Source organism: Aquarana catesbeiana, linkage group LG05 (assembly GCF_042186555.1).
Source record: "Aquarana catesbeiana isolate 2022-GZ linkage group LG05, ASM4218655v1, whole genome shotgun sequence".
Taxonomy (NCBI): Eukaryota; Metazoa; Chordata; class Amphibia; order Anura; family Ranidae; genus Aquarana; species Aquarana catesbeiana.
The window spans coordinates 105674236-105694114 of NC_133328.1; the positions used below are offsets into that span (position 1 = coordinate 105674236).

Sequence of the window (19879 nt, forward strand, 5' to 3'; positions counted from 1 at the left end):
GCAAACTACAGAGAGTTCCTCTCTTTCCTATCTCCACAAGAGTGTATTTCAAATCTGTTGGAGCCCAATTACTTTTAATATTTATACAGTTCATCCAGAGCACAAAACAAGAGCGTTTGCTAGCTTTTTTTTTACATACGATATACCTATTTTACATTTAAAGTCTCTTTCACAGGGGCACTTACACCCATAGTCTGTGAATAGAAAGCGCCTTTAAAGTATATGTGAACCCTAATATATGTGAACAATCCATTCAGTTCAAAATAGAAATGCAACACAAAACGTTTTTGTGTGTGTGTGTGTGTGTATATATATATCTACATAATGAAATTAGAGAAGGTAGGGTGGAGACTGGAGGAGGGCTTGTCAGCAGAAGGCAGAGAGACAGTAGTACACTAATCTTCCCAGTTTAGGATGGGCAGGGGGGGACATCACAACAACAAATCTGACCATTGGAGGACAGGCAGGCTGTGCTCCCAGCACATCCAGAAAGCTGATAACGCTGGGATGGATGTGCTTCTATGCCCCTTCGTGTTCAGTTTGAAATTGGAAAGAAAGGTGGCTGGCAGGATAACTAGATATTTCACAAAAAGGAAGCAATGAAAAGAGAACAGTATACTTTTTCATACAAGTACATGGTACAACAGACACATATTAGGAAAATGAGATTGAGAAGAATGACGCACCTAAGAACACAAAGTCTTTAGGAAAATATTAAAAGTCCAAACTAAAAAGGTAATAAAGTCTAATAAACAGAAAAATGAAAATAAAATGCTGGGGTAACATACAGTTTAAGTGGCTGAAGCTGCCAGGTGCTGCACGCAGACAGCCCATTCATGCCTATGGGGATGCAATCAGTTGAGTGAACGCAGTTGCTCATCCAAATTTGACAGCCATGTGTGTGAGAAGCCCCGAATGCCCCTGTGTTCGGGGCTGCTGACCTGGGCCCTTGCGACTGTCAAATTAGGAGAAGCTGTGTAAATGAAGCCGCTGCATCTCCGTAGTCATGAATGGGCTGTCTGCACACAGCACCTAGCAGCTCCAGCTACAGACACAGCCCATTAACATATTACAAGTGTAAATGCCTATGCAAATTAGGCCTACAGGGAAAGTAATGAGCCACGATAATAATTAAAAAAAAATCTGTTGGTAATCCTGATTTTTGTACATTTTGTCTTCCTTTTCTGTCCACATTGTCACTTTCTGTGATCTATTAGAGGAATCTGTAAAATTGATAGTGGAATGTATCTCCATGTATCGCCAGCCGTCGCTGACATACCAATTTCTGCACGTTTCTCTTACACTTCCTCCTGGGGAGATGCTGAAGGGAGAAAAAAGAATGCTGAGATCTTGATTGTCGTGTTTTTATGTGTATACTAATCACAGCTCCAAGAAAAAGTATTTGTTGTGAACTTTGAGCATATTTTTTTTATCTGTCATTTGTTATGATTGCATATGTTTTTTGACTTTCAGTCCTATGGTGAGAGCGTGGCTTGTGCTGGCAGAGCATTAAGGAATGCAGTAAGAAACTTGTCTCCAGAACTTATTCGTGATCGGATGTATCTTACTTGTATTTGCCGGTAAGATGCCTTATGTGCTACTACATCATAAGTTCTCCAATGTAACATTGGACTATGGCCAGTCTGATCTGCACCAACATCAATGCTCCATCCATTGCACAGAATACTGTTTCCCGAGAAAGTGCTCAACAATCTTCTTTTACATTATTTTTGGCTTCTGTGGCACAATTTGTCAAAACACCAACATCTCTGTCTCAATGGGGAAATTAATAAAAAATGTCTAATACAAACTTTGTCTCAGCTTGATGGCAGCCAATCCACTTTTAAATTTTTATTTTATAATCTGTACACTTGCACACTTTTTATTAATTATTTGATTATTGAAGTTTTGTATGAAAGTGGATAACATAACATTACATGCATTGCCAGTTAATAAACGAGTATACATTCCAGTTATTATTACCGTATTATACAGGATTTATATAGCGCCGACAGTTTACGCAGCGCTTTAAAACATTAGGACAGACAGTACAATTACAATACAACAATACAATTCAATACAGGGGGGAATCAGAGAGCCCTGCTTGTTAGAGCTTACAACCTAGGAGGGAGGGCCAAGTTATACAAAAGGGTAATAGCTGTGGGGATGAGCTAATGGAGAAAATAGTGCAGTTGTTAGATGGAGGCAGGATAGGCTTCTCTGAAGAGGAAAGTTTTCAGGGATCGCCTAAAAGTGGATACATTTGGAGATATGGGAGGAGGTGATGAGGGAGCTAGAGAGCAGGAGGTCTTGGGAGGAACGAAGAGGGCGATTAGGTTGGTATTTTGAGACTAGGCTAGTGATGTAGCTGGGGGCAGAGTTGTGGATGGCTTTGTAACTTATTGTTAGTATTTTTAATTTAGTTTGTTGGGCAAGTGGCAGCCAATGGAGGGATTGGCAGACACTGTGGGTAGGGGTAGCAGACACTGTGCGGTTTGTAAGGTGGATGAGTCTGGCAGCAGCATTCATGATGGACTGAAGGGGGGATAATCTATTTAAAGGTAAGCCAATGAGGAGGGAGTTGCAGTAGTCAAGGCGAGAGATAACCAGGGAGTGAATCAGGAGCTTTGTGGTTTCATTGGTTAGAAAGGGACGTAGTTTAGAGATGTTGCGGAGGTAGAGGCGGTAAGCTTTGGAAAGTGATTGGATGTGGGGCCGAAAGGAGAGTTCAGAGTCCAGGATAAGACCTAGTACCCTGACATGTGGGGATGGGTGGATGGTTTTGCCATTGCACTTGACAAATAAGTCAGGGGAAGAGGCACGTGGGGGAGGAAATATTATAAGCTCGGTTTTGGACAAGTTGAGTTTGAGGAAGTGGTGTGACATCCATACAGATATGTCTGTTAGTAAGTTAGTTATGCGGGAGGCAACTGATGGAGTGAGTTGAGGGGTGGAGGGATAGATTTGTGTGTCATCAGCATAGAAATGATATTGAAAGCCGTGAGAGACTATCAGCTGACCCAGGGAAGAGGTGTAGATTGAAAATAAAAGAGGTCCAAGAACAGAACCTTGGGGGACCCCGACGGAGAAGGGGAGTAGAGAAAGTAGAATTGTAAGTGACACTGAAGGTGCGTTGGGATAGGTGAGATGAGAGCACAGTCACGGAGACCAAGGGAATAAAGTTTTTTGAGAAGGAGGAGGGGGTGGTCAGCCGTGTCAAAGGCAGCTGAAAGGTCCAGAAGTAGGAGAACAGAATAGTGTCTGTTGGTTTTTGCAGTTAGCAGGTCATTTTTGAGTTTTAAAAGAGCAGTTTCTGTGGAGTGTTGAGGGCAAAATCCAGATTGAAGGGGATCAAGAAGGTTATTCTTAATGAGGTGGTCACTCAATGGATTGTAAACCAGGCGTTCAAGGAGTTTAGAGGAAAAGGGTAGCAAGGAGATAGGGCGTAGGTTGTTAAGATTGGTAGGGTCCAAGGACAGCTTTTTAAGTATGGGGGTGACCAGTGCATGTTTTAGAGTATTGGGGAAAATGCCAGAGGTGAGGGAGAGATTGAAGATGTGGGTTGGAGAAGTGTAGGATAGAGTCAGAGGGCTACCGTAGTATTTGAGAGGGAATAGGGTCCAGTTTGCCTATTTCCTCATGAAATACAATAAACAATAGATTTGTTTAACCACTTCAATAACCACTTTTACCCCCTTCCTGCCCAGACCAATTTTTAGCTTTCAGTGCTCTCACACTTTGAATGACAATCACTCGTGCTACACCGTACTCAAACAAAATTGTTATAATTTTTTCACATAGCTAGAGCTTTCTTTTGATGGTTTGATGGTAATTAATCAGTACTGTTTTTTTTTGGCGATATACGTGAAAAAAAAGCAAAAAATTTCGAAAAAAAAAAAAACACTTTTTTTTATTTCTATTACAAAATTTTGCAAATAAGTAATTTTTCTTCAAAGATTTGGGCCAAAATTTATACTGCTACATATCCTTGGTAAAAATAACCCAATTTAGTGTATATTACTGTATTTATTGGCGTATAACACTCATTTTTTCACCATAAAAATCAGGTGCAAATAGCGTGTGCGTGTTATAAGCCAATACTTCAATTTTAGCTGCCTCAGAGGGGACAGAGAGCGGGGCGGGATGAGCGCCGTCAGATTACATTCAGTGAGAATCTCCTGTTTACTTGGTGGCCTCTGTAATAGGAAGCCCCGTCTCCTGGGCCGCCATTGGACCACTGTTCTGTTCGATCAGGCTGCACTGATTTCAATGGTGAGGCTGCTGCATTGATGGCAATGGTGAGGCTGCTGCATTGATGGCAATGGTGAGGCTGCTGCATTGATGGCAATGGTGAGGCTGCATTGATGACACTTGTGAGGCTGCAGATGGGCATTGATCAGGCTGCATTGATGGCAATGGTCAGGCTACAGATGGGCACTGACTCTTATTTTGCTTCAAAGTTTCTTATTTAAAATGTAGGTTTTTTTCCTGAAACTTCCCTCTTAAAATGAATGTGCGTGTTATACGCCTGTGCGTGTTATACACCGATAAATACGGTATTTAGTCTGTGTGAAAGTTATAGAGTCTTTAACCACTTCAGCCCCGGAAGAATTGGCTGCTCAATGACCAGGCCATTTTTTGTGATACGGCACTGCGTCACTTTAACTGACAATTACGCAGTTGCGCAACACTGTACCCAAACAAAATTGATGGCCTTTTTTTCCCACAAATAGAGTTTTCTTTTGGTGGTATTTGATCATCTCTGCGGTTTTTATTTTTTTGCGCTATAAACAAAAAAAGAGCAACAATTTTGAAAAAAACACAATATTTTGTACTTTTTGCTGTAACAAATAGCCCCAATTTTTTTTTTAAAAAAGCTAATTTTTTCCTCAGTTTTGGCCGATATGTATTCTTCTACATATTTTTGGTAATAAAAATCGCAAAAAGGGGATAGATTTATGGCATTTTTATTATTATTATTTTTTTTTATGAGTAATGGTGGCGATCTGCGATTTTTATTGAGACTGCGACATTATGGCGGACACATCGGACACTTTTGACACATTTTTGGCTCGATTGACAATTATACAGTGATCAGTGCTATAAAAACGCACTGATACTGTATAAATGTCACTGGCAGGGAAGGGATTAACACTAGGGGGCGATCAAGGGGTTAACTGTGTTCCCTATGTGTGTGTTCTAACTGTGGGGGATGGGACTTACTATAGGAGATGAGAGATCGTAGGAACTCACAATCTCTCTCTCTCCTCTCCGAACTGGGATGTGTGTGTTTACACACACATGTCCCTGTTCTGCCTCTCGTGCCCGTGATTGCTCGTGGCCAGCGTCATCGCGACCGCCGGTCACGAGCATCGGCACCCCCGCTGTGCCTACTATCCCGCTTAAAGGGGTCGACGTATATCTATGACGGTTCGCGGGATCATGCCGACCTGCCGCAGTATAATGACGGCGGCTGGTCGGCAAGTGGTTAAGGTATGCTACATATCATTGCAAATTGATCATTCCTGATGTACTGACTGTCTATCATTTCTTGAGGCCCTGAAATGTCAGGACAGTACAGCTACACCCTTTTTGAGAAGTAGACAATCCAAGGTATTTAGTAAAAGGCATGGTGAGTGTGAGACTTTTTTACAGCCTAGTCCAACATCGACGTAGCACCTCCAGGCATTCTAGGGGCATAAATGAAACATCTAAATTCCTAAATACCTATCACACTTTTAAAGGCCCTGGAGCACAAGGACAATGGAATTTCCTACAAAATGACCCCATTTTGGAAAGAAAACACCCCAACATTTATTCTATGAGGCATTGTGAGTCTTTTGAACGTGCCATTTTTTTCCACAAGTTTTTGGAAAACGTGGAAAATAAATAAAAACCTATTTTTTTTTTTTTTTTTACACAAAGTTGTCAAGTTGTAAAATACTTCTAACACATAGCATGTACATACCAAATATTATACCCCAAAATACATTCTGCTACTCATCCTGAGTATGGCGATACCATGTGTGAGACTTTTACACAGCTTGGCCACATACAGAGCCCTAACATCCAAGTAGCATCTTCAGGCCTTCTAGGAGCATAAATTACACATCTAATTTCCTGACTACCTATCACACTTTTGAAGGCCCTGGAGAACCAGGACAATGGAAACAGCCAAAACATGACCCCATTTTGAAACGAAAACACCCCAAGGTGTATTCTATGAAGCATTATGAGTTGTTTGAACATGTCATTTTTTTCCACACGTTTTTGGAAAATGTGGAAAGAAAATGAAAATGCATTTTTTTACACAAAGTTTTCAATTTATAAGACAGCTATAAAACACAGCAAGGACATAGCAAAAATTACACTCCAAAATATATTTTGCTACTCATCCTGAGTATGGTGATACCAAGTGTGTTAAACCTTTTTTACAGCCTAGCCACACTGAGAGGCTCAACATCCAAGGAGCACCATCAGGCGTTCTAGGGACATAAATTACACATATAGTTTCCTGACAACCTATTGCATTTTTGAAGACCCTTCATATTTCTAACACATAGCATGTACAGTGCCTTGAAAAAATATCCATACCCCTTGAAATTTTACACATTTTGTCTTGTTACAACCAAAAACTTAAATGTATTTTATTGGGATTTTATGTGATAGACCAACACAAAGTGGTACATAATTGTGAAGTGGAAGGAAAATGATAAATGGTTTTCCAAATGTTTTACAAATAAATATCTGAAAAGTGTGGCGTGCGTTTGTATTCAGCCCCCCTGAGTCAATGCTTTGTAGAACCACCTTTTGCTGCAATTACAGCTGCAAGTCTTTTTTTGGGTGTGTCATCTGGCACCTCTCAATTCAGAAGCAGTAGCTTTCATTTGAATTGACAGCTTTGATAGCTGTGTGCATCTGCTGAAAAAAAGGTTTACAAAAACATCATTACAAAGTAAAAAACATACAGATTTTTTTCACATTTCTTCTAAACATTTATCAGCATATAGTAGTAAATTAGTGCAGGGTATTTATCAAAATATTGTAACAAATAAAAGCCAACAGTATATGCTCCTAATAAACAGTGTAAAATTTATTTAGAGAGGTAAATTAGTCCTAGAGGTATTGTTATCCAAGTAGCAATGGTCATGAAAGGGTTAAAACATATAAGCATTAAAACAGAAATGTACACCAACCAAACATACACCGATATGTTTCTGTTAATTTGTTCAAAGGCCCAGGTCACATGGCTGTCCATGACTATACACTGCTCATATCATCGCATTTCTGCGGCGTGTACGGACAAGTGTTTGTGATAAGCTGCAGACAGGAAGTCTGCGCAAATCAATGACAGGCTGACACTGTCAGTGGCTGTTTGGATAAAATTGCACAAGGAGCAATTACATGCGGGACAGATGTGTCTGTGTACAGGCTGTTTGCGTCCCGGGCCACTCAACAGTCCTTAACCACAGGTAATCGTTTCATGTGTGATTACACGTGAACAGATGCCGAGCTTGTCATTGATTTGTATTGGCTGAGCAAACACAGCTGGCAGTACCCACCGCAGAAATTTTCTGTCCCTGGACATCTGTGTGAATGCACCCTTATAGGAATGACTGTCATTATACAATAGCTCATGATTATTCCTTTGTGTCAGACCAGTCTCTAAAATCCTCCTATGTGCTCTGTTTTTCAGAAGGAGCTGTGTGGGTTCGGAGCTAGTGGATTGGCTCTTGCAGAACTGTCCATTTGTCCAGTGCAGATACACAGCCGCCGGCATCTGGCAGATCTTGCTGAAGCTTGGAATTCTCCTTTCAGGTCTGTTTAATGAAAACATTTTGGTGTTTGCAGAACGCTCATATTCTATGTGCGAGGGCAGACAGTGCAGCAATCTTCTGCTGTAAAACATCCAGCTGTTCTAAAGAGTTACTGGCGTGAAAATAATTTTGTGGACTGCTGTGTTACTTCCATCCCCTGACTGCACGGTAGCTGTGCCTCTAGGGAAAAGAATTCCACAACTTGATAATGTGCTCTAAACTCTCCATGTACTTCATATCTGTGTATACATCATTTTTATGTAGATCCTATTTGAGCAATAACTGTTATTTTTATGCATTCCACTGTTAATCTATCATAGAGTATGCCTGTACCTGGGATTTCTCTTCATATACAGTACTGTGCAAACATTTTGGGCAGGTGTGAAGAAATGCAAATATATATTTTAACTGTTTATTTTTATCACTTTACACAATACAAAGTGAGAAAACAGAAGAAAAATCCAAATCAAATCAAAATTTGGTGTGATTACCCTTTGGGTTTCAAACCAGCATCAATTCTTACACTTGCACAAAGGCAGAGCTTATGTAGGATTAGAGGGAGATGTATGATTAACCAGTTATACCAAGCAGGTGCTAATGATCATCGATTTCATATGTATGTTGAAACACAATCATTAATGGATACAGAAAGAGCTGTGTAGGAGTTTTAAAACTGAGTGAGGGACATCCAAACTCTGCTACTAAGTTGAGGTTGTGGAAGCTGTTTTTATGTCACAGGTGCATCATGGCAAGGCTGAGCACACAAGGTAGTTATCCTGCATCAGTAAGGCTCGGTTCACATAGGGGCGACTTGTCAGGCGACCTAGTCGCCTGACAAGTCGCCTCCCGTTCTGTGCTACGGAACCGTTCTAATAGGAGCGACGCAAGTCGCTCCGACTTAGAAAAAGGTTCCTGTACTACTTTGGGGGCGACTTGGGGCGACTTGCATAGACTTCTATACAGAAGTCGTTTTGCAAGTCGCCTCAGAAGTCGTTTGCAGGTCGCCTCGCTGAGGCGACCTGCAAGTCGTGCCGCCCCTGTGTGAACCGGCACTAAAGGTTTCTCCCCAAGATTTTAAAGCAGACTGGGGTTTCATGATGTGCTGTTCAAGCTCTTCTGAAGAAGCACAAAGAAATTGCCAACGTTGAGGAGTGTATGCCTAAAACCATATTAACTAATAGTAATTACACACTGTGTGTGTGTGTGTGTGTGTGTGTGTGTGTGGGGGGGGGGGGGGGGGGGTGTCAAAACTGGAGTGGACAGAAGTTGAAGAACCCTCATACATTTTTGTTTTTTTATAAGCAGTTACAGCAAACAGTTTTTCCTTTTTGGTTAAAGCTTTTATATAAATCAATAAAAGCTGATTAATGTAAGCATCCCTATCAGTGTTAAATGATTTGTCTTAAAGCGGTAGTAATCTCTGCTTTGCAACTTTTTCCTACAGGTAAGCCTATAATAAAGCTTACCTGTAGTTAAAATGAATATCTCCTAAATGCAGGAGATATTCACATGTTTTGGAGCCTGTGACATCACTGCGCTCTTAAAGGAGTATGCCCTCCCTTCAGAGCGCTGTGCTGCGATCGTGGGTCACGTGCCCATGCACAGGATTGACATCATTGTGGCCAGCCAGGCCCATGAACCCGGAAGGAAGACCTGTTAGCGGTGACAGCGGTGACTGTGGGGGGCTTCATTTTAAAGTGATGCGATGCATACTAGCACATTATGCCATTACCTTGCAGAGGACCCCGTTTTTTCTACAATAAAAAGCTGCCTGCTTGCAGTTTTATTTTTTTTCTAAAAGTTAGGTTTCGTTCCACTTTAAATTAAATTGAAAAGTAACAGATTGCTGACTGGATCACCAGGTGAAAATAAAGGAAAAAAAGTCTAAAAATAAAGAATTGGTGAGCTGCAGTTAGACCCCTTTCACACTGAGACATTTTTCAGGCGCTTTTGGGCTAAAAATAGCGCCTGTAGAGCGCCTTAAAAACACCTCCCCTGGGGCGCTGCGCTGGCAGGACATTAAAAAAAATCCTGAGAACAGCATCTTTGGGGCGGTGAAGGAATGGTGTATATACCTCTCCTGCCCATTGAAATGAATGGGCAGGAGGCTTTGCAGGCGGTTTGGCAGCGGCGATAGATGGGCGCATTTAACCCTTTATTTGGCCGCTAGCGGGGGTTAAAAGCACCCCACTAGCGGCTGAATAGCGCAACTAAAAACAACGGCAAATCGCCGCTAAAACTAGTGTCGTTTTACCGTCCACGCCCGCCCGCCCCAGTGTGAAAGCAGCCTTAAACAAGTTTTTGGTTTAATACCACTTTTAATAAACTCCCTTCTGTGTACTGAACCGTCCATATTATCAAAAAAACAAACAGAATCTTGCGAGCTACCATGTGAAAATCCAAATGTTAATTAGAGATGATTAAAGGACAGCTGCTAGCATTGATCACGTCCCATGTGCTTGTGCCAAAAAGTTTTATACCAATATAATGCTGCGCTATCCAAATGTAATCATACGGCAACCGTACTAAATCATAATATTATTGGCTGCAGTTGAATAGTAGTGGTGAGATATTCTATTCCTATATAAAAAATCTAGTGAACATAATAATGCAATCTTATGCGATTATAAGTTGCGATCATGAACAATTAAAAATTGCAATCCTATGCGATCCTCCCAATGACAAGCTGTGTAGCATACACACCTCTATATACACATGTAGCATTCATATGCAATAGAGAAGTTTGCAACCTTGTGCGATAATTGCGATACTGCGATAATTGCAGTGACGTGTAATTTACATAAATCTATATAAAAGTGCATCAATATACAATAATCAATATAGAAATAAAGTGAACCGTGTTTAAAGTGCTCTTGTGCCAAACTAATTCATGCATTAATCTGTGTCCATTTTATATAGTAATAGTATATCTCACCTCCTCTATTTAAGCCAGTAATTTTATCATTTAGTACGGTTACCATATGATTGCATCCATATTATCAACTTACTGACTGACAGCACAGTTTACATCAGAAACTCTTCTGATTATATTGGTAACTGACATTTTTGCACGGTTCTGATCTACTCAGCTATTACATCCTGAGGCAAAGGAGTGATCATACACAAGAACAAATATTCAAATTATACCTCATGGTTCTGACAGTTGGTACCATTAATATGAATATTTTATATTTTTTCACAGACAGTCATGTCAACAAATTACTGATACCATAGAAATGTAATGCAAATTAACACACATTTATGCATTACAAGCCTTTATTTTACACGGTTTACAGTCCTTTAGATTTTTTTTCTGTTAGATGCTCAGCATTAATTTATATGTTTCCAACATAAGTCTGAAACCCATCACATGAAAGCAGCCATACTTATAGAATGTGTATATAGCTAGAAGCACTATGTGCTTGCATTCTTGTGACTCCCATTTAAATGAACATAGATAATTTCTGATAACACGCTGACAGTTTCCTATCTCTGTTATGCTGAGAGGCTTTTCTTTTCACGCCTGTAAAATAAACTCATTTTTCATCGTGTTTAATTTCAAAATATGTGCACACAGTGCTATGTTTGCCATAATTTATGATTTGGTTTGCAATTATCTTTTTTTTAGTTTTAAAGTGGACCTACTGTATACTGAAATGGTAAAGTGGTTGGAAACCCTTACATATACCTAAGTGACTGGTCTCAGATGATACACAGAGATGAAACAAATCCTCCTACATAAGTTGTACCTGTTTGTCTGCAGTTCTACATCTTTTCAGTTTGCAGAATTTACTGTATACAGCTTGCCTGAGCTTCCAGAAAGCAGGGTGCGGGAAGCTGAAGTTGCACTTTGCAGAGCTCAGTGAGGAGATCTGATTGGGGGGGACAGGACACCCATCCTTCAAATAGCACACAGGAACTGAGGCTGTCAATCACAGGCTGTGTGTTGGAGCTCCCTCCCCTGTCACCTTTTTAGCTCTTGGTGTCGGGAAAACGTTTCAGAAGTGGCTTATGGCAGAGGAACAAAGCAGCTGACAGAAATAATACTTAGTGCTCTGGATAGAGACAAGTACACACTAGAGAGGGATAGAGTTAAATGATTGGTTCATATTTCATGTCTGACGTTTACAACTAGTAAACTACTAGTACAGTCTTGTTGGGAAGGATAAATAAAGACTGATTGAAGGGCTTTTTCGGGAGGAAATATTAGTGGAGAAGGTAGGATAAGTTACACAATAACTGCTTAACCACTTCCCACCCGCCATATGCAGAATGACAACCGCGGGTTGGTTCTGTTATCCTGATTGGACGTCATATGACGTCCAGCAGGATAAGTCGCTCGTGCTTGCCCCCGTCGATCAGACACACCGCATCTCCGATCTAGGTAAAGAGCCTCTGACCTAGGCTCTTTACCACATGGTAACCAGGAAGTGGCTTTAATCGGCTTTCCTCCATTCACACTGACAAGGCGCGGGTAGAGAAGAACCGATCAGCAGCTCTGCTGACAGGGGGGGGTCTGCGCTGATAACCAGTGCATTGATTATTAGTGCAGACTCATTAGCAATGCCCAGCAGTGCCTGCCAGTGATGCCCAGCAGTGCCCCACCAGTGATGCCCACCTGTACTTACATGTGATGCCAATCAGTGCCCACCTGTACCCACATTTTATGCCAATCAATGCCCATAAAGGATGCCAATCAGTGCCCATTAGTAATGCCAGTCAGTGCCCATCCATTATGCCTGTCAGTGCCTCCTCATCAGTGCTGCCTATCAGTGCCATCTATCAGTGCCGCCCATCATTGCCACCCATCAGTGCCACCTATCAGTGCCCATCAGTGCTGCCTCATTAGTGTCCGTCAGTTAAGGAGAAAACATACTTATTTACAAAATGTTATAACAGAAACAAAGAAAAAAATATTTTTTTCTAAAAAGAAAATTGTTTTTTCTTTATTTGCAGTGCAAAAAATAAACAAGCCAGTGGTGATAAAATACCACCAAAAGAAAGCTCTATTTGTGGGGGAAAAAAAGCTGAAGATTTCATATGGGTACAGTGTTGCATGACTGCGCAAATGTCATTCAAAGTGCAACAGTGCTGAAAGCTGAAAATTGGCCTGGGCAGGAAGGGGGTACATGTGCCCTGTATTGTAGTGGTTAAATTGCAATGAAAGCCATGCTGTCTCCCAACAAAATGCTCAGGTTAGAAGAGTTAAATAAATGATTTTAAATCAGGGGTGGTCAACTGCAGCCCATAGACAGGTATAAATGCGGCCCAACACAAAGTCATAAACTTACATAAAAATATAGTTTTTTTTTTCTAGAATTTTTCGTAAAAATGCGTTTACACTTGGCGAACACATGTGGCCTAAGAAAAATTTGACAGTGTCTCTTTACTGGACTTTTATAAGTTTTATCTTCCCAAAGAAAAATATCCCACCCTTCAAAATCATGCCTTATTCATGTCATCAGTTTTTTGGCAGCACCTATATTTCTGAGCAACTATTTTCAAGGATAAAGCACACGAAGGACAAAATTACAACCAAAATACAGTATCTGTTGAACACATTGAGAATTCATTGAGAATTGTTACTACATTCATTGAACCAAATATTGATGCATTAGTTTATCAAAAATCATGTCAAATATCGCATTTGTTTTATGTTGCCCTCTTTTACTTTCATAATAAAAAATATTATGAAAAAAATGAAGTTTTATTACAGATTGGTACATTATACTTTTAATCTCCCAGACTTTTTCTGCTCATCAGCTATCCTTATTGTTAAGCCTAGTACACACTATCATTTTTTTTTTTCAACTCAGTGGGCTGAATGAAAAAAAACTCAAGAGCTCGGTAGGAGATCCTGTATTAACAATTCAATGTTAGTATGGTGATCTCCCCACTGAGCTATTGTGTTCCCACCCCACCAGAACACACCGGTCTGAGCTCTCAACCACTGACTGAGAGCGCTGATCAGATGCCGATCGGCAGACCGGCTTGTCGGCCAGCTTCTGTTGGATCGGCTTGTCATGAATCTGCAGTAATACTTTCATGCCTTCTCTGTCTGCTTACCTCTGGTTGTGTATCAACCTTAGGGCTTGCACGCTCACACCTTAAGTAATCTTCCCTCAAGCAAAGCTCCACCCCAGCCTCTAACTAGGAACACTATATTAACCTGTGCACTGCAAGACAGCCTTGCTGATCAATATTGTGTGTTTGGCTTCCTGTGTGCTCTACGTCTGATTCCGTTTACCGTCCTTGGCTTTTTCTTGACTATCCTCGTCTGCTTTATACTCTGACCTTTGGCGTGTTCTTTGATTACCCCTGTCTGCTCATTGCCCCGACCTTTTGGCTTATCTCCTGTCTATCCCTTGTTGTCTCGGTCTGCTGCTTCCTCTCTATCCTTCAGTACCCTACCGTGAGCGTGAGCTGGGAGACCCTGGGGGCCGTGACCTGGAGTTAGTTGCAGCGAAGTCCATCCCCACCGCTAGAGGCTCTGGTGAACACCTGCTGGCTCTTAGACTCCGCTCCCTGGGGAATCTCATGCTCTAGCTTCCAGTGTGATCCTTGTTGGTGCTCCAGAGGACCTGCTTTCCTGAACCACTCAGAGCTCCATCGGCAGCAGTCAGCCGTAGGGTCCACTACCCTAGCGGTGCACTCCTGACCCCAACGGGGTGCATCTGTCACCTGTCTGCAGGTGACCTGACAGTTTGATCAGCCATGTGCCGTTACCTGCCAATGATGAGCTGCAGGGCATAGTCCACAGACTCGAGACACAGGAATCTAATCAGACCCAGGTGATGCGATTCCTTCAGGATTTGGCCTCCCGCTTTGAACAGCTTCAGGCCTCCTTAGGACCCCTCGGTTCAACAACCCCAAATGCTACCTGCTGCCGCACCTATTCCGGTCACAGCCGCAGCCACAAACTGTTTGCATTTACCTGCTCTGTCCCCTTACTCTGGGGACTCCAAGGCCTGCAGGGGGTTCCTTAGCCAGTGCACCATTCATTTTGAACTCCAGCCCCAAAACTTCCTGTCCGATCAGGCAAAGGTAGCCTATATTATATCCCTCCTGTCCATCGAGGCATTAGCCTGGGCTGCCCCTCTGTGGGAACAGAATGATCCAGTGGTTTCCAGCCTGTCTAACTTCTTGAAACTTTTTCGGAATATCTTCAAGGAACCGGGTCGTGTCTCTTCAGCGGCCAGCGCCCTTTTACGTGTCTGTCAAGAGTCCGCTTCTATGGGACAATACGCTCATTATTTTCGTACTTTGACTGCTGAGCTGAGCTGGAATAATGAAGCCTTGGTTGCAACTTTTTTACATGGCCTCTCTGACAGAGTGAAGGATGAATTAGCGGGAAGAACCATCCCTGCTGATCTGGACAGTGTCATCTCCTTGTGTAACCAGATCGATATTCGCTTTCAGGAGAGGACCCTGGAAAAAAGATGCCAGTATTTCCCGGTCCATAGGCAGCCTGAGCTCCCCTCTCTACGACCCAAGGAGCACCTCCTGCCAGCTGAGGAATCTATGCAGCTGGGCCGGACCAGGCTATCTCTCTAGGAACGTGCTAGGTGCAGAACTCTGAGCCTGTGCCTCTATTGTGGGGCCAAAGGTCATTTTCATGACACTTGCTCCCTTCGTCCGGAAAAACGCTTGGGTCTAATACATCTGGAAGGTGGAGTATTGGACCCATAAATATCACATTCACCTTCTCGTCTTCTTTCTGTGTTCCTTCATGTTGGCGCTTCTTCTCATTCGGTCTTGGCATATCTGGATTCCGGAGTCATAAGCAAAAAATTGCCGCTCCAATCTCTCAAATCCGTATCAAGACACCCACCCTAATGGAACTCACAGGTGCTGGCTCTGCACAATCTTGTGGAAAGAGAAAAATATCCTGGACGGCCGCACACCATAGAAGACATCTTTATTGATATGAAGAAATAAAATCCAAATGCAGTCACCTCATGTACAGGGAGGAACAGGAAAGATAGCTAACATGTTTCACGCCCCATCATGACGCTTATTCATAGCTGAATGATTAAAGTTTGATCATGGGTATATATAGGGACTTCAGGTTTTGATAGCCAATCCAGAGATGGTCTCAAATAGAGACCTGCCCACATAATCAAACTCTAGACTGACACCCAAGAGATAGGAGACACCTGGGATGTGAAGTTGAATTTTAAATCAAAATTTGAAGACAAGATAACATGACAATGTAATAATGCCTATAAAGGTCCACCAAACTAAAAAAGTTTACTAAGTGAACCAGTGCGCATATATATATGTATATACATGCGCTAGACACATGATTATTTTTACTATTCGCATTATTCAACTTCTCCCATTGTGTACATCCATAACCTTGGGATGAAGACCATGATAAATACTAAAACAATATTAAACAATAGCAAAGTACAAAGTAACAACACTAATTTTCAAATCATAAATGCTAAATAATCTCAAAGGAAAACTTGTTTATAAATGATGATAAACAAAATTCGTAAAAATTTAAAACATGCTGAAACCATACAAAATCGCAAAATAACATATATAAGAAATTGATGTGAAAATACCAATAATCCCATTCCCAGCACTATCAATAATGTCTTGGTAACTGCATATGTATACATATATACACATCATCCTGAAATATATAAACCTAATTACATTTGAAAATTGTGTAAATAAAACCTTGATTTTCGTTTAAAAATGATTATGTATAAATCATTATTCCCACATAAATCCATGCACTCAAGAAGAACGCAAGCCCCATTCAACGATGTCTGGAATCCATTCATATTGGATACATCCAATGGGGAAGCATTTAAATGGTGCATGGAAAAGGTGGGAAAATAGAGAGGGACCCTAAAGGAGTTATGTTAACATCTTTTTAATAGACTAGGTATATGTGCTAAATAACGTAAACTTCAGACGGTGGTCCAAAATGTATAGAGATCTATAAATATTACCTGGATGGCTATGCAAGGAACAGTAAACAAAAAGCAATGATCTCGTTGTACCTGTAACTGCTATGGGAAAGGTGGTCACGCTACTGATTTTCTCAGTTGAATCTCAAAGAACCCTAGAAAATCAACAGATATTGTGTGGATAGATGTGTAGGAGACATAGTCTCTCTATACTTGGTGCAATAACATGATTAAGATGATAATTTTGTTCCAAAAGCTATAATTTAAACTTCCAGGCTCTAAGTAGATCACAAACAGCAATGGATCACCAAATATATATAAAATCGCAAAAAAATCACAAAAAAAATCACGAAAAACGCACAAATCGCAAAAAGTCGCAGAATCACAAAATATCGCAAAAAAACTCAAAAACTCAAAAAACATCGAAAAAAATCGAAAAAAAACATGGAAGAATTCACAAAATTGATAGCAAATCGGAAGAACAAAAAACAAAAAATTGAAATGAAAGATGGCCACTGACAAATATAAACCAGGGAGCATTACGTCATATACTAAATAAATTTAGGCTAAGGTATCACGATAGACACACATGTATGTGAGATATTGTGGGAGTCAATGTGACCTAAATCAATCAATATGTTATTTGTATTCAATTGGGTATACACATGGGCATAACACGGTGCATATCTATTGATAAAAGTGGGATATGTCCCATTCACAATTGAGGCCGGTGGGACGTCTAGTATTTAGATTAAAAATCCACCGAACCTCTTGTTTGCACAATATGCCAAATTTGTCCCCACCTCTAGGAGGTTTAACAATTTTTTCAATGCCTTGAATGGTCAGGCTGGAAGTATCCTTGAAATGAATATCAACCCAATGGCGAGCAATGTTAGTGGCATGTTCCTTCTCTATGTCATAGAGGTGATCGTAAAGACGATCCCTCAGTCTGCGAGTGGTCCTGCCAACATATTGAATAGAGCAAATGGTACATGTGATGACATAAACTATGTAACGCGTGTTGCAATTGATGAAGGACTGTATTTTATATGATTTGCCTGTTGAAGTAGATGTGACAGTGTCACCCCCTTTTATGAAGGGACAATATGTGCAAGACCAACCACCGCATCTGTATGTTCCCTTAAACTGCAGCCAATGAGCAGTTTGTTTTTTGCTAATGTAAAGGCTAGGGGACAAAAGTCCACCTAAAGAAGGTGCTTTCCTTGATACCGTACGTATGCCTTTATTTAAAATTTGAGAATAGATATGATCGTTAGACAACACCGGCAGATATTTGGTAACTATTTTCTTTATTTTATGAAATTCAGCACTGTACGGAGTGGAAAATGTTGGAACAAAATGGGATTTTTCTGATCTATTCCGTCTACTGTGGTTACTGGGTTTGTCCATTAGCAAATTGGCCCGAGGTGTTTTATTTGCAATGGACAAAGCCCTATTGATAGCTGACCTGGGGTAACCCCTAGCTTCAAATCTAGCTGACATATGTATGGCCTCATGTTCAAAATCTATTTGTCTGGTGCATAGTCTTTTCAGCCTTAGAAATTGTCCCACTGGAATACTTTTGATGGTATGGGTCGGATGGCTAGAGTCTGCACGTAGAAGAGTATTACACGCAGTGGGCTTTCTATAGAGATTTGAAATGATTTCATTGTTGTCTCCTTTGAGCTTAACATCTAGAAACTCTATAGACTTTGGTTCATGTTGTCCTGTAAATTTTAAATTTAAAGCATTATCATTCATATACTCCAACCATTGATCTAAACAGATGTGTGGCTCAGAGACAATGAACAGGAGATCGTCTATATATCGACAATAGAATGCAGTGTCTTTTCGACGGGGACTTTCAGGTCCAAAAATGCGGGACCTCTCCCACCATCCCATATACAAATTGGCCAGGGATGGTGAGAACTTAGCTCCCATAGAGGCCCCGCACTTCTGGAGGTAAAAGTCCCCGTCGAACATAAAAAAGTTATGTGTAAGGAGATATTCCAGGCACATGATAATGAACTCCTGCGAAGCCAGAGAGAAGTTTCCTGATCTCTTTAAGAAGAAGGATACCGCCTGTAGACCCAGGGCATGTGGAATTGAAGAGTACAGGTTGGAAACATCACATGTTATCCAACTGTAATTTTCATTCCATGTTAAACCATTAAGTTTAGATAAAAGTTGTTTGGTGTCACGGAGGTGACCTGGCAGCTCCACTACCAATGGTTGCAGTTGCTGGTCCACCCAATGACCCAATCTTTCATTTAGTGAGTCTATGCCTGCCACGATCGGTCTCCCTGTGAGGGGAGTAAACCCTTGGTGTAGTTTAGGGAGATGGTGGAAAATCAGCATAACAGGAAACATAGGTATAAACATCTCCTTCTCTTTTTGTGTGAATAGACCCATTCGGACAGCTCGATCCAACAATGAGGAGAGCTCTGCCCTAAATGAGATCTCTATAAATTTTGGACCACCGTCTGAAGTTTACGTTATTTAGCACATATAGCTAGTCTATTAAAAAGATGTTAACGTAACTCCTTTACGGTCCCTCTCTATTTTCCCACCTTTTCCACCATTTAAATGCTTCCCCATTGGATGACGATTTTTTGTCTTTTTCTTCTCTTTTTTTTTTCTTGGCTGTTTGTTGCAAATTTGAGATATATTTTTTGTTTATGTATCCAATATGAATGGATTCCAGACATCGTTGAATGGGGCTTGCGTTCTTCTTGAGTGCATGGATTTATGTGGGAATAATGATTTATACATAATAATTTTTAAACGAAAATCAAGGTTTTATTTACACAATTTTCAAATGTAATTAGGTTTATATATTTCAGGGTGATGTGTATATATGTATACATATGCAGTTACCAAGACATTATTGATAGTGCTGGGAATAGGATTATTGGTATTTTCACATCAATTTCTTGTATATGTTATTTTGCGATTTTGTGATTTTGTATGGTTTCAGCATGTTTTACATTTTTACGAATTTTGTTTATCATCATTTATACACAAGATTTCCTTTGAGATTATTTAGCATTTATGATTTGAAAATTAGTGTTGTTACTTTGTTCTTTACTATTGTTTAATATTGTTTTAGTATTTATCATGGTCTTCATCCCAAGGTTA

General features: G+C 40.8%; 1 protein-coding gene across 1 annotated transcript in view; it reads left to right on the forward strand.

Annotated features, from left to right (window-relative positions):
- Window positions 1-19879, forward strand: part of RAPGEF5 (Rap guanine nucleotide exchange factor 5) — a 505907-nt gene that overhangs the window by 167904 nt on the left and 318124 nt on the right. The window contains exons 3-4 of the mRNA XM_073630037.1: window positions 1474-1580; window positions 7697-7818. Coding sequence (XP_073486138.1) covers window positions 1474-1580; window positions 7697-7818 — 229 coding nt within the window. The remainder of the gene's footprint in view (window positions 1-1473; window positions 1581-7696; window positions 7819-19879) is intronic.